Source organism: Phalacrocorax aristotelis, chromosome 5, assembly GCF_949628215.1.
Source record: "Phalacrocorax aristotelis chromosome 5, bGulAri2.1, whole genome shotgun sequence".
Taxonomy (NCBI): domain Eukaryota; kingdom Metazoa; phylum Chordata; class Aves; order Suliformes; family Phalacrocoracidae; genus Phalacrocorax; species Phalacrocorax aristotelis.
This window is the reverse complement of record NC_134280.1, coordinates 32,572,031-32,586,658: the sequence shown is the minus strand read 5'-3', so window position 1 is coordinate 32,586,658 and position 14,628 is coordinate 32,572,031. Positions and strand designations below refer to the sequence as shown.

General features: G+C 38.3%; 1 protein-coding gene across 3 annotated transcripts in view; it reads right to left on the bottom strand.

The window, feature by feature from the left end:
• Positions 1-1,330: 1,330 nt before the first annotated feature.
• The window catches only part of RFTN2 (raftlin family member 2), a 31,903-nt gene continuing 18,605 nt past the window's right edge, over positions 1,331-14,628 (bottom strand). For 2 of the 3 annotated variants that reach the window (XM_075093866.1, XM_075093867.1), the window contains exons 8-10: positions 13,756-13,859; positions 7,049-7,127; positions 1,331-1,778 (exon numbers count right to left, since the gene is read on the bottom strand). In XM_075093866.1, the coding sequence (XP_074949967.1) occupies positions 1,509-1,778; positions 7,049-7,127; positions 13,756-13,859 (453 nt within the window). In that variant the 3' untranslated portion in view covers positions 1,331-1,508. The remainder of the gene's footprint in view (positions 1,779-7,048; positions 7,128-13,755; positions 13,860-14,628) is intronic. The other variant, XM_075093868.1, reaches the window with a different exon arrangement.

The window sequence follows — 14,628 nt, the reverse complement described above, 5'->3', positions numbered from 1 at the left end:
GTCACTGCATTAGTTTGCACACTGCATTTAGAACTGGCATCTACCACTGCGGACAGGAAGCCTCCCACGGCAGCTGGTGGGATACCGACCCAGGGGAGTGGGGTGGTGCAGGAAAATGTATTTGCAATATTTCTCCTGAGCTTTGCTGTACGTAACACACAGACGGGTATCAAAATCCCTGGGTGATGTTATGTGCTGTATTGCAAACATTAAGTGTTATGAGTACATCCGCTTAGTTCTGTTCTGATTCCCCATTCTGACCAAGTTATTTTCCAGTAGCTTAAGTGTGATGAGCATTTATAGTTTTGCTTCTAAAACTAACTGAAAAATGCAATTTTTTAGTTATACGCACATTTACCTTTTGGAGATACATTTTTATTCAGCTTCTTCTCTGCAAAATGTAATTTCAAGACAGCAGCATAAAAATAATTCCTGTTCGTGCCTCTCCCCACTGAGCCCTGACAGCGTTAACCTCCCTTAATGCAAGCAGCCCTTCCCCACGGTGAGGATGGAAGTGCAGCAGCTTCACCCTTTCCTCACAACACTCCTGGTATTTGACGCAGTTGAGTACACTTCACCCAGTTTGAGATACATTTAGCTGACAGATTTTTTTATATATACATCAGCATATTTATATAGTCTATTTATATAGTCTATCATCTAATATTGGCTATTAGTTTAGCATACTTCTTCCTCCTATATATAATCAGCATCATTGTGCACCTTGCTGTCAATGCTTCTTAGTGAGTTTCTCAAACTACTTTTTCATAGACTTCAAGTTGTATTTCAGAGGGTGAGTGGTTCTTAATTTCCACTCATGAGTAAATTATGACTACATCATGATACAAGCTATACGCTTGGGTAGCTTTTGGCTTAGATGTACAAGGAATAATGGTAAAAACCTACATAAGTGAAATATTACAGGAGCAAATGTCTGCCTACAGCCTCCAGAGGTTTTCTGGACATACCAAGTCTGAACATAGCTTAAATTATTAACACTCTAGTGTAAGACTTAAATTTCTTCAGGCTTTTGAGTTTATGCAAGGCAAATAAAATGGAAGTTACATTAAAACTTAACAACAGCCAGATAGTTCATTTTTCTTTTTTCCCCACCAATATTTACAACACCCTTTAAAAAAAGAAAAAAAAGAGGGGAAATAAACACTCCTCCAGCTTGTGGAAAATACTAAACATCCTCATTCCTTTCCCTCTGACACAGTTCAAACTGTCACTGTTTTGCAGCGTTTGCTTCCTTGCTTGTCAAACGCATTAACAAGTTAGCAGAGCACCCCGTCACATAGTTATTCTATTAAAGAGACAGAAAACCAAATTATTTTGCAGTAGTATTATTACTACAGTAGGGTTAACACAACAAAGAAATAGGCAAAAATACAAAATGAGTCTGGGAAAAGTCATAGCATTATACCAATGCATTTAACGTAGTATGATTTTTTGAAAACATCCATGTGAATTATGTACATGTCCATCTGATGCAGTAACTTACTTTATCACATACATGTGACCTGAGTGACACCATCTTCCTGGTCAAACTGTCCATCATCCAGTTCCCTTAATACTCCGTCACTGCTACTGAATCCTGGAAAGCCTCTGTACTGGGAGGATCCCTCCTTGATCCAACATTGTTTCGAAGGAGATAGGTGAAACTCATCAGGTGGTTGTCCAGTTTCTACAGGGCGAGAAGTAGCTGTGTCTAATCCAATACTCCTGCTAGAGACTTTGCCTTTTTCCTCCCCAATAACTTGTCTTAAGGATTTCTTCTGAAATACAAGAGGATGTTTAAATGTTAGCTTGTTTAGGGGGAAGAAAAAAAAAAAAAAGCACCAAACACTTTCCAATGAGTCATGTATGGATTTAATGTGAGCTGCTTTTTAACATGAGACCGCATTTAACACTGGTTTGAACCACAAACTCTTCTGGAAGAAAAAATCTCCAACAGATGCATTTTTGTTCTCTATAAATAAATTTCAAGGGAGAAAAAAGATACAAGACACAGTCAAGATTCAAGAAAGCACAAATAAATGCTAAGAAAAAGTACTCCAACAATGCTCGATTCTTATGTAGTACTTGGCAGATCCAGAATGATCTACAAGTGTTAACCCACGCTAAAATCAGCTGTTTGAAGAAAGCACGATTTCTGTGCCTAACGTACGCATCTAATGTACCCTGTCTGACGCTTTTTGCCATACGGCACATGCACGTGCTGCCCTTTCTTGTGCTCTGCAGGGATGAATGCTGGAGGGTGGCAGAGCTCCTGCTATCAGATTCCTCTCAGCTGCAGAGGTCCCTCCTGCCTGGATGGGTGGGAGGGGTGGGCAGTGGCAGGCATGCAGCTGACACAGCTCCTCCACCTCCAGCTACTACCACTGTAGGCATGTATACTCGCTGTCCTTCACTCATGTATCTACATGCCACCACATAGAATGTCTGGCCAGTGCCCTCATCTGCAAGCTGCTCTGACAGTCAGTGGATGTTGATCATTTCCCCAAACACAGTTCTTTCTAGAAGCTTTGACAAAAGTGCAATATGTGATAAAGATGTGAATTGAACTCCATCGACACAGCTCTTCAGGAGTGTGATCTGACCACTTCATAGGACTGAGGATTTCCCAGTGATCCATCTCATGATGAGGCTGCTACGCTGTCCCATCTTTCCATTTGTGCCCATAAAGACCTTCAGAAGCCTCCTCAGGTAACGCCAAGTTTCTTGAGAACTGCATTCAATCCACGTGGTGGATCTATGCAGATGGAAGTCAGCGGCTGTCCTGTACAGCAATTTGAGAGGGTCTCTGAAGAGACTTTGCATGGGAAGAACTCAATATAAATACAGTCTGACAACAGTACTGGGATCTCCTGATACACTTCCTGTTGAAGTGATGGCTGCCAACATCAAAAAGAAAAGTAAGCAGATTGTAATTTATGCAAACAATACACCTATTGGACTATGCTAATGGTCCTCTAAGGCATTGCAAATAAAATGTTTATTTTATTTTGACATCAGGAGCTACCAGAGGTACTCAGATGTGTGATGATGCAGCACCTCCAGAGGCAGTGTCAGTGCACTGAGTCACAACAACGGAGCACGGTCAGGAAGGCAGAAGTACCCTGGCTCTCTGCTTGGAGCCTTGCTGTCAGCATGTGCGCTGCTAAACCAGGAGGTGCTTTGCCAAGGGACACGGCCCTGTCCACAGAGGAAGGACATCTAGTTATGAAGGAATCCAGCCTCAGTGCAGAGCATGTTTTGCTGGGTAAAGGACACAAGCACTCTTGCAGGGGGATTTACGCAGATGCTAACACTTTAAAACCAAAACCACCCCACAACTGTTTTTGCCACGCTCTGGCAAGTTCTGTGGCCCCTTTCTATACGTTGCTAAGTTTTTTCTCAAACCCTTTTGAAACAGTAAAAACAATGGCCCTTGTGGCTAAAGGAAATGTATTTAGGGAAGCTGTTACAGGAGACATTGGGAAATTAGACCAAGGGGAAATAGTGTTGTCTCAGGAGAAATAGAAGGAAATAAGCTTCGCCTTGATGCCACAGCAGGAGGATGGAGAAGTCTGCCTAATGGAAATAAAAAGAAAAAAAGAGGAAAGAAAAAAAAAAACCAAACGCAGAAAACCCTCAAGCAGTGTGTGGTTCAGTCTTGGATCTCCTCCTCTGAACTCTTCTCTTAGAGAAGCAAATGGTATGTGACAAAGAACCAGTGAGACAGAGAGTCCTTCTAATCCAAGAGGCCTTTGAACCATTACATAAATCACAAGCCAGGTCATAATGCACTATCCCATGAACAGACAAGAAGGCAGAGAGATGAGCTGTGAGGACATAAAATACACCCTCCTCAGAAAAGAGGCCCTGTGGGAAAAAGACCAGGTTCTTGCTGAAGCAAAACTTCCTTTGGAAATGGCAATGTTAACTTTGACCTGACAATTAAAAAAAAACCCAAAACCAAAAACAAAACACCAAAAAACCCACAAACAAACCAGCCCAAGTACACAAAGCAACCTGTACCCCGTATTGCCGTTCTCCAGAATGCAAGTCACAGAGGTCCAACAGCTGGAGCTGCCTGTGGGGTAAAGCTCCTGCCACACTGGAGAGCTGGAAAGTGATGTGATCAGGGCTCTGGGGACTTGACAGTTGTTTGCGAAGGCCAGTTTGAGGCCGCTTTCTTATTAAGATACAGTTAACAAAAGAGCCTTGTTGGTTTCCTATTTTGGCTCTCTCACAGGTACCTGAGTTGCAAACTTGCTAAGGATATGCTTAAATAAGCCTAAGTTGTGATGCCTTTTTTCTGTATTTCTGTGTTTCAAAAACATCCTGATTTGTGGACATGAAAATTTTTTGAACAGCTTTAATGTGATTTGAACACCAATGAAAAGATATGTGGTAGAGATGAAAATGAAGACGTCATGCCCAACAATATAGAATCACAGGAATGAAATGTTTTCAGTAAAATGTTTGCAAGGGTTTGATAAATCCTACAGCTCCGCTGTCAATGTCCAGGGGACATTTTAAATAAACATATTTATTAAAGTTTCTAGGGCAAAAGTTAATGCTTTCAAATTTCAGCAGCTTGTTTTGCACCTGAAATCTAGCTCCTCAATGCAAAGCCAGCATGACATTCTCTACCAGTCAGGTATTACTAAGGAATCTATGAATTTAAACTGTAATGAAGGTAATATGCTGTTTGCCAATTCAGATATTTTGGTAAAAAAAGCAACGAAATAAAAAGATTAAAATTTAGGGGAAAAATAACGTAATTGGAAAAACAGAAGGAAAATGTTACTTCTGCTAAGCGTTTCAGCTTCAGCCTGAAATACCTATTTATCCCACGCTAAAATGACCTCAGCACACTGAAATTTCCTGGTAGAGAAGTAAAACATTCACTGGTACTTAAAAACCACATTTAGGTACTAAGTTTTCAGATTTTAAACACCACAGTCCTGATGTAAATTATAACATACCAGCTATTTCTCATTTGCTTCCAGTATGTTAATGCTTAAGTAAAATGTTTCCTATAACAATGAAGTAAAACAATGTCTACAAAACACACTACCATTTTATTTGTATAAACCAAAGAATGTAAAGGTCATTCGGCTGCTGACCACCTCACAATTGGGTGACAGAATTTAAACTTTTAACGTAAAGCTTCCTATTTTTAATTTAAACTACATCTCAAAGATTCATCAGTTCCTCAGACTGAATGGTTTTACAGAACTAGTTTGTATTAACTCTCCTGGCAGAATTCAGTCTTAACCATTCTAAGTTGTGTCATGTAGTTATGCTGCCTTTTAGGATATGCTTATAGTTACAAACAACATGACTTGCCAAGGAAAGCATATTCATAGCAGCAGTCTGTGTGCTTATTATACAGAGTACAAAAAAAAAAAGTAGGGAAGCATCAGGAAAAGTATGACATTATTTGATAATGACTGAGACAATAAGGTTTTATGTATTTACAATACTGATACAAAATTATGTTCCAAAACATACTTTCATAACCACATTAGAAAGAATGTGAAGACTACAAAGTCAGGCATGGGGTCAGGGATTGGAAGCTTTGAAAGCTAGAAGCTGAAAATGCTTGGCACACAGGGAGAAATTAAAGGAACCAATTGTATGAGGAACTGGCAGAATTTAGAAGAGGGCATGAATGGAAGAAGAGATTAAGACATTGTCAAGGGAGACTACACAAGTGTTCTCATGGGACAACACTGAAGAGAAAAAAAGAATGAGTTCAGATTTTGTAAATGAGGAAATAAACTATAGACAGTGTACAGTAACTAGCTGGGAATTGAGATGGCAGTAGAGATGAAAAATAAAACAGGATTTTAATTGTGCATGTTGAATGCAGTTCTTCCAGGCACGGAAGCAGTAATTATCAGGAGACACAGTGAGAAGGAAGTTAGGCTGGAGGTAACCAAAAGCCTGGAGAAGAACAAAAAGAAGTGAGAGTGTATTTTAAAACAGTAAGCAGGGGAAAACACAGGTGATGGTAACTGTCTGGATAGAACGTAAAAAGGACAAAGATCAAATATGAATACAGGAAATTGAGACTCATGGAACTATTTATACAGATGGAGAAAGAAGAGACTAGGTGTTATTGCCTTATATTATAGTAGTATATAATGCCATGAATGAGAGTTCATAAGGTTACTACTCTGGTGCTGCACGAGTGAAAAGGTCTATAGTGTTCATAGCTGCTTAAGACTATCACAGGAAAGCTGTTAATTAGAAAAAGGTTGAATGGCCATTGAAAAACACAAATAACAAACATTAAAAATCCACCACAGGATGCTGAAAGACTTGGCAAAGAGCCTACCAGTTTATCCTTCTCTGGCCACAGCAGGATTTACTGTAGCGCAGTACAGGTTAAGTAACTGTTGTGACCTGGACTATGAGCAGAACTTGGTGACTGCTAGTTACTTAATCCTCAAAGCACTTTTACACAACCACTGTTACGGGAGCCTCACTCAACAAGGCCAAGGAGTTGTTGAGGTCCAGCTGCAGCAATTTTAAATCCTCTCTTTCTGTCACACATTTTCATGCAGCAACAGCTAACAGGCCTTCACTCTGTTCACCTCCAGATTACAGTATCCCTTGCACAGCTTGACACTTGTATTCTTCTGCAAGTGTGAAAGCAGACGTTTTGGAGATCAAAATAAAGTGTTTTCTTTTCCATGTGCAGAAGATCCAGGGTTTGAATCAGAACAATTAAGACTTCCTGAAGACTTCTAAAAAATACTTAGAGCAGAGCCAACCTCATCCACCTAAGCCGCAGTAACTTCTTAGCACAGAACAGGTTTTTAGCATGCTTATACTCTTCTCTATGGCTTAATTTAAGAGGTATATGTCTGAGAAAAAAAAACAACATATGAGTTCAGCTGCAGAAGCCCTCCACAAATGTGAACTTGTTTCAAGTGAAACCCTCTTCTGCCACTTTTTTCCTATTACTTTTGAAGTCTAGTCTGTTTCTGTACCTAACAGTTATGTGAAGTACTAATTTGTTTATATTAATACCATACACGTTACTCACCTCTGGTGTCTGGACAGCAGAATTCCACATAACAGGTCTCTGAAGAAAAACTACTTGCTTTGTGGCCAGATTTCCTTCACTAAAAATTAAATAAAATTTTTTCAATATTTTAAAGGCAGTAATAGTCACTGTAACACGTTCAAAGCCTTCAGAGTAAACCGCAAGTTGGGCGTATGTAAGTGCATGAGTGAGAAGAGGACAGACTACCAAGCATTAACTGATTTATTAATTCCTAAACAGTTCTGTAATCACATTAAAAAAAAGCATAGAGCTGCATTAGGATGTTGCACACGAGAACAGGTATAGCACAAAAATTCGTATTACTATTAGAGTGATTTAAAATGTCTTCTCTTGAAAGTTTAAGTACCAGAGCTCCTACTTTTAGCCAAAGTCAGTACCCTTATGTCTGAAATTAACCTCAAAAGAGTCTGTCTTTCATCTGATCCTCACTGTCAAATATACAGCAACATATTACCACCTCTTAATGCCACAACAAATAGGCCCAATCTCAACAGATCCACAGCTTCAACAAGTATCTCAATACTTTATGGTGTGAAACTTGGGAAGCAACATTCTTTACTGCTAACTAAAAGGTGTTTTCTGGTTTTAACATGACATCTAACTGACACAGCAGGATAAGCTTGCTGTCTCACCACCTACGAATAAAAGGACACAGCTCAGTTGTTATAAGCTCTACATCCACAATGAGAGAAATGACACTGGCCATTTTGTCCATGGGAGGTACATGCATAGGAAGGACAAGAGAATAAAGTAGTAAGATAAATAAGGGTGGGGAGGAACTTCAGTTTTTAGTCCTGGAACTTTTACAAGTGTTGATGCTGTTGTGATAGGTGTAATTTAAAGAAGCACTAGTAATTTATTTTTTTTCCAAAGGGAATACTTTTAGAAAAATAAATGTGAAAAGGCGAAGTTTTTCCTCAAAACCTAATCAGATGTTACTGACACAATGTTTCAAAAGTGTTACACTCTTTTAGTGGTGGTACATGCCTCTTCAAGTTTTTATTTATTCTCATCACCTTTCCATCAGAAATACAGGTCAGCACACTGATTGCACATGTACTACAAAGCCTGACTCTGTGGCACTGAATGAGTGCAAGAATTGCAAGACCAGAGGTCTAGAATGGGAATTAAAAATTCCTGTACTCTTCAAATATCAGATGCTACATTTTGATAAATTCTTCTCCCCCCAACTCCGACTTCTGGGCAATATTCAATGAGATCTTTGTGCATAGAAAGGAAGGACGCTGAAATACCGAAAAGTGGCAAAACACAGACACAAGAGACATGTAGTGAGTTAATTTGAAGTATCTATGATTCTATCTATCATAAAACAGTATTACGCACAACATTACTGAAAGAACTACTACAACAATGTAAGCTTGTACTTCTGTATGGGTATGTCACAGTCTTAGCCACACGCATAAGGTTGAGATAATGGATTAATCTTTTACGTGGCGGCTAGGACTGGTAGAATTAATTTATATTTAACATTAGGGACTTGCTCCAAGAAAAATCAGGGATTAAAACTGTTCCTATGAGATCAGGAAGAGCTTGTTAACAACCCGCCTCAGTAGAGCTCCTGGAATTAAGCTCTGAGAAAATACACAAAACAGCACTATTCCCAGTGCACTCCGCTACATCTGATCAACATCAATTATGATGGTTTTGTGACAGTGTTTGGCCCCTCACAGTCTTCCTTTCAGTCCAGCTAAACTCAGGTCATGGCATACCTTCGTGTGTCTTCCTTGGATGAGAATAGAGAACTATCTTAAACTCCATCTTGTGGAGAAAACAAGGAAGCAGGAGAATGAACTCATTAGTTTCCTTAAGTTAATGAGGTTTCTTGCTCTGAGAGTCCTTACCTCAGTATTTGCATTCATTAAAAGAAGACATTAAAATTTTATGTTATGACAAGGAAATCAGCAATCCTGCAACCTTATTCCACTTGGCTAGGTATCTCTCCCTGCCTCAGTTATGCCTGTTTTGATAATATCAATGGGGAAATCTCTCTTAAGCAAGAAGGCTGAGCACAGCCTCCCCCTGGCATGGGGAAGAGCCTACAGCTTACTTTGTAACAGTGCCTGCATTCCTTCAGAGGAAAGAAAAAACCCAAACATTAGACTACAGCTTGTACAAATTCTACTAGAACAGAGAAAGGACACGATGGTGAGTAGACAATAAGTAAATTAACAATTTTCTAAGTCTGACCTTATTAAAATGCTGCACACGACAAAGTGGCTATGAGCTTAATTCACAAAGAACTCAAAGACAGTGGGATTTCCACAGAATTTAAATGAGAAAAAGTGCTTAGAGCAAGCCACTCCATAGCTTCCCTCGTGTTTCCACATTCCATCTTTGCCTCCTAAGTCAGGACATTTAAAAACTTAGACTGAGTAATTTGTCATGAAAAATTAATAACCACAAAGTCCGTGTTTTGCACCCTATTTGCCTGTTTGCTTTCCGGCACTCGCAGACAGCCTGCATTGCCCGTTTTCAGGAACTACAGTAACCACTGAGGGGAAATAAAGGTCACTGCAGAGTAAGGCTGCTGAAGCCTTTTTCCTGTCTCCTCTTTTAATAGGAATGAAGAGCAACAGAGACTCTTTTGTTAAAACACCAGCAATTTGCTTGTCTGCTAATGCTGTATGGGCAATAAATTTGTCCTCTTATTATATGTATATATTTAATAAGTCCCCCAAAACAATCATCAAGCTAGAGACTAACTAGTACTGCCAGTGGCTCAATTTTTACAAGACTATTTTTTATTTATACAAAGCAGTTAAAATTAGGGTTAGACAAAGTTTTCTGAAAAATGAACAAAAGGAGCAAGATAAGAAAGTCTTAAACTCTTTTTTTATTTTTTCATTTCCCAAAATAAAGTTTTGCTCTCCTTTGCAACTGCACAGCATCTACATTATGAGACACACACCAGCTTTGGATAAGTCTCTTTCCTGGCTTAAAGGATCTGTTTAATAAAAAAAATAAAAAACCCTTAGAAATAATTCTAATTTTAGACCACAAACACATATGAAAATCTATAAACTCATGATAATATCGTATTAGTAACTGCAGTAGCACCAAGTTACCAAAGTATTTTCTAACACCCCCCCAATCACTAGATTTAACTCCTAAATGGACTATAAATTTTATCCTTGCTATATACCTTCTGAACTTGGCATAATTACTGTCAAATTTTTGTCTTGAAAACATGTACCTAGTAAGAGTTGCATATAATGCAGGAGGCTCTTTTTGTCACTAATATTGTTTGTGAGTCTTTCTAATATTCTTTTGTCGTCTGCTTTTTCTGTCAAAAAGATTCTTTAACGACTGTTGACAAAATTTAAATACCCAAGAATCAAATGGATGCAACAAACATTGCATCATATGCACTTTTTTTTTTCCCCGTGCTCTGTTTTCTCATATCCCTGGAAAATGAGAATCACTGACAGAAGAGGGGAACTTCTGTGGGTTTTCTAGTGTGCTGATCCAAAAAACGTCCCCAAACCCCACAGCACTTATTTTTCAAACATTGTACAAAAAAGCAACTCTATACATTTCAAGAGCATGACATCTACCATTGCTCTATTTGTAACAGCAAAGGCAACATTTCTCAAGCAAATGTTCCCTGTATCCGACATGATTTAGCCCCTGTCGTAGGAGTTGAAGGACTGAATAGGCCTACAGCCTGCGGCCCCTGCCTGAAACGGGACAGTGATCCAGGACATCCAGCTACCATGTGGCATGACACTCCACACAACAGGGTGTTTTATTTTATGGTGAGGAACATCTGTAAATAAGAAAAACTTCAAACAACAAAACCATGCAGGAACAGACATTACAGCCTGGTGCTTTTTAAAGTGTTTCAAATCCTAACCACATAAAAACCAAAAAAGGAACACATCAGTGCATGACAATCCTGCCAAACCCCAACACCAGTCAGCCTCTTGGTCGCATTATTCGTCTGCAGACAAACGATGGGCATAATGGCTAGGAAGAGATCACAGAAGATCTGAGATGAGGGAAAGTTTTGCAATAAATAAGAGTAAAACAGAGTAGAGCAAAATGTAAAGATGAATAAAAATGGGTAGCAGGCTGCCCTGCTAACATATTTTCATTCCTAAATAAATGTTCTTTATACACTTTGTCCAAATAATTTTTAAAATAAATATGAAAACATGAATTTGCCAGATCATTCCAAAATGTTGCTCAGTTTGTTTGTTCAGTGTTTCTGAAGCCTGTTAATATTCAGGCTGGCTTTTGAGGTCAGAGTTCCAATTCTGGGAAAAGAGCAGCTGTTAGGCAGCATAAAGTGTCCTTCTTTATTGAGATATTTAACTTGCATTCCTAGGATGATCCACCACCACAGTAATGGCATCTTTCATATCTGACACATAGTAACCATCCAGGAATTTCTTCTCCTCTTTAAATACCAACATCAATGCCTAAAAATAGTATTTATCAAATCACTACTTAGCCTATCAGGATAGAAACACTTATTTTTATGACTCTTAGAATTTTTAATGCCTAACTAGGAATTACTCTTTTTTTAAAAAAAACCAGAAAATTGAATAGCTGTATACTAGATACACAATATGCACACAAAACGTGATTTATCCTATGATTTCCAAAAGTATCTCACTAGGCACATTAGGACAAGTATTAGACAATTCATGCAGATACCTACCCAACCCTTTGGGGCAGAAAACAAATGCTTTTCGTTAGTCTGAATTATTCTAGTGTTGATACAAAATGAATCCAATTTCAGATTTGGCCAAGTTACAACCCCCTTTTGCATGATCATAGCTATTAATGGGCTGGTTGTTTCACATCTGGGAAGCAATGCTACTCCATCCATCTAGTGCAACTTAAATATCTTGCTGGTATATTACTTCCTTACTAGTTCAAGGAACAGATCCAGTCTAATGAATCTGTTAGCACTTCCTACAGCACTTTTTCATATTTTTTTTTTCCTTACAGAACTTAGCTTCTTTTAAGTGGCCCTGCCTTTGCTCTGTAATCTACAAGGCAGAAAATATGCCATTTTGCCTGCTGCAAGCACAGACTGACACTAGCAGCTGCTCAGGACAATCTTGTCCCTGCTGTCCAAACCCTAACAGGGATGGGTACAGTTACGCTGCTTGTGGGACAGAAGAGGTTTGAGGTTAAAACCCCTCTCTCATCCTATGACCCACAGTGCACCACGGGCTACTAAAATCTCTCCCCCGTGTCCACTCACATCCTTCAAGACGTAGGTCCGGATCCTGAAGGCTTACTCTCAAGCTCTAAGATTTGGCCACAAATTTCAGCTGTTCATGAAAACCAGGCTCAACAGTTTGCATACCCTTAACAAGCCACTGTGTTCAAAGCTAATACGCTTAGTCTACAAAATTTTGTTTGAAGACATGAATTAAAGGATAACCATTTTGTTTCATGTTCTAAAAACGGCTTCCCTCTGGAACAGGAGCTTTACAAGTTCAGAATTTCATAAATTTCAGAATAAAACACAACATAGAGACCCTTAAAAAATAGCAGAACGTGCCATATGTTTTACCACAAGAAATTGTGTCTTTGCTTTTAACCAGTTGGTTAAAATCAATTATTAAAAAACTCATACAGCCAAAACCCCCAAATTCCAAACTATTTCCTGACCAGAAAAACCTCCTTCTCATATGGGTGAGTTGATTTAATTATGTCGAATCACTTGAACAAAATTTTATTTTCCTGGAGCAGCTCTCTTAAAACCTTTCATTCACATCCTTTCTCATGCTGTCTTGATTTAACGCAGTGAGGTCTGGATCCAAAGATTACTAAAGTCACGCACTCTTTCCATCATCCTTAATAAACCCTATGCCATGCCTCAGGACATTTGTTTGGTTTCAAACCTTGGCAGTCTTAATCTAAAGAGAGGAGAATTAAACAAAACAAAAATGCGAGTGAGAGAGAAAGGAGGTGTGTGCGTTCTTAATCCAGCATTTCATTTCTCTTTTTTTAGCTTGGTAGTGTGAAGAAAAGCACAGTACTACTTTTTTTTGTTGGTAGAAACCAATGTGGAACCTTATAGGGGATCCCGGTCTGCTATTCAGCTCCTCCTACATATATAGATCCCCCTCAGCCACCTAAATAAACACTACAATAAGAGAACTGAAATCCAGTAGTTTGTTACTAAATTTGAAATGAAACATAATGTCTACGTTAAAGAAGAGAAACAGCCCAATAACTTCCTGGATTAGCACATTTTCCTCCCTTATTTGCAATAAATAATGCATGACTGTCTTGTGACAACATGACTTCTTACATTGCCTAAATCAGTTATTCACCAAGGTCCTAAATTAGTGAAACATTTCAACACTTGTTTAAACTTGAAGCATACAAGTAACCCCATTGCTGCCCCATTGCTGGGGACCGGGTATGAGACAAAGTTTTCTAAATAAAACCTTTAATGTTTAAATATAAATAATGCATTTTAAATTTATGATTATTAGTCTAGTTTGAAACTCACTGAAGTCAGCAGTCCTGAAAGAGTGTGGTAAAAAAGATTCCACCATAATGCTACTTACTTGTCAAGTTTTATATGCAGTTAGCATTATTGGCATTTTTCTTCCTGTTATATTTAAGTACACAAATAATCACTTGGTAATTCTCACAAATGTATACACCAAAAATGCTGTAATCTATTGTTTGGGTACCTGTCATGTCGTACGATAGGTGTAGGCAGGACACAGGTCAGGAGCCATCCAAACTCAGCCAGTGTGTGTAATAAAGGTCCATAATCTGTTTTAATTTCACACCCCTACATTAATAATTATAAAAAGTAGTGAAGAGACTCTGTACAGGTTTTATTTGCATTTCTACACATAATAATTACAACTACTCTCCTCTCTTATTTATAATGAGATAATCCTTTGAGATGACATCGAACTGTGTTGTTTGGTAGAGATTCACTATTTCAGACCGAAAACAATTTTAAAAGTTCAAGACTACAGAAAACTAGGAAAACAGAGCATATTAACTCTAGCTATGAGCCCCGATTCAGCAAGACATTCTAAGCACGTGTCACTTGTTAAACTTGTCATGTTGCTAAATCAATCCCTAAAACTTTAACACCAGAACAGGTGTCTCAATTGATGTATCAAGGCTTTTACTTCACAACTGAATAACAAGCATTGCATCTGACCTAGCTATATACTTAGGTTTTTGGGGTTTGGTTGTTGGGTTTTTTTGTTTGTTTTTGGCCTTTTTTTAAAATATACAAGGTCTTCATTTTATGCTGTTTCTTTTCACATTAGTAAATGAATTTATCATTGAATATTTCAAAAGTAAGCCCTTAGTAGCCTCCAACAACACTTTCAGATGTCATTAATTCATACCAATAATCTTATATTAAAATATTTAAAAACATTAATTTTATTGCTGTACCAAGCCACAGTAGTACGTGTAAATTCATGAGACTAAAAAGAGAAGTCTTTCATATTTAGCAGTAAAATGTTTCTAAGAATATACACCTGAAAACCATACTCAATTCATTCGCTATCAATTTTTTCTTGTTCTGTTTCTAGTTT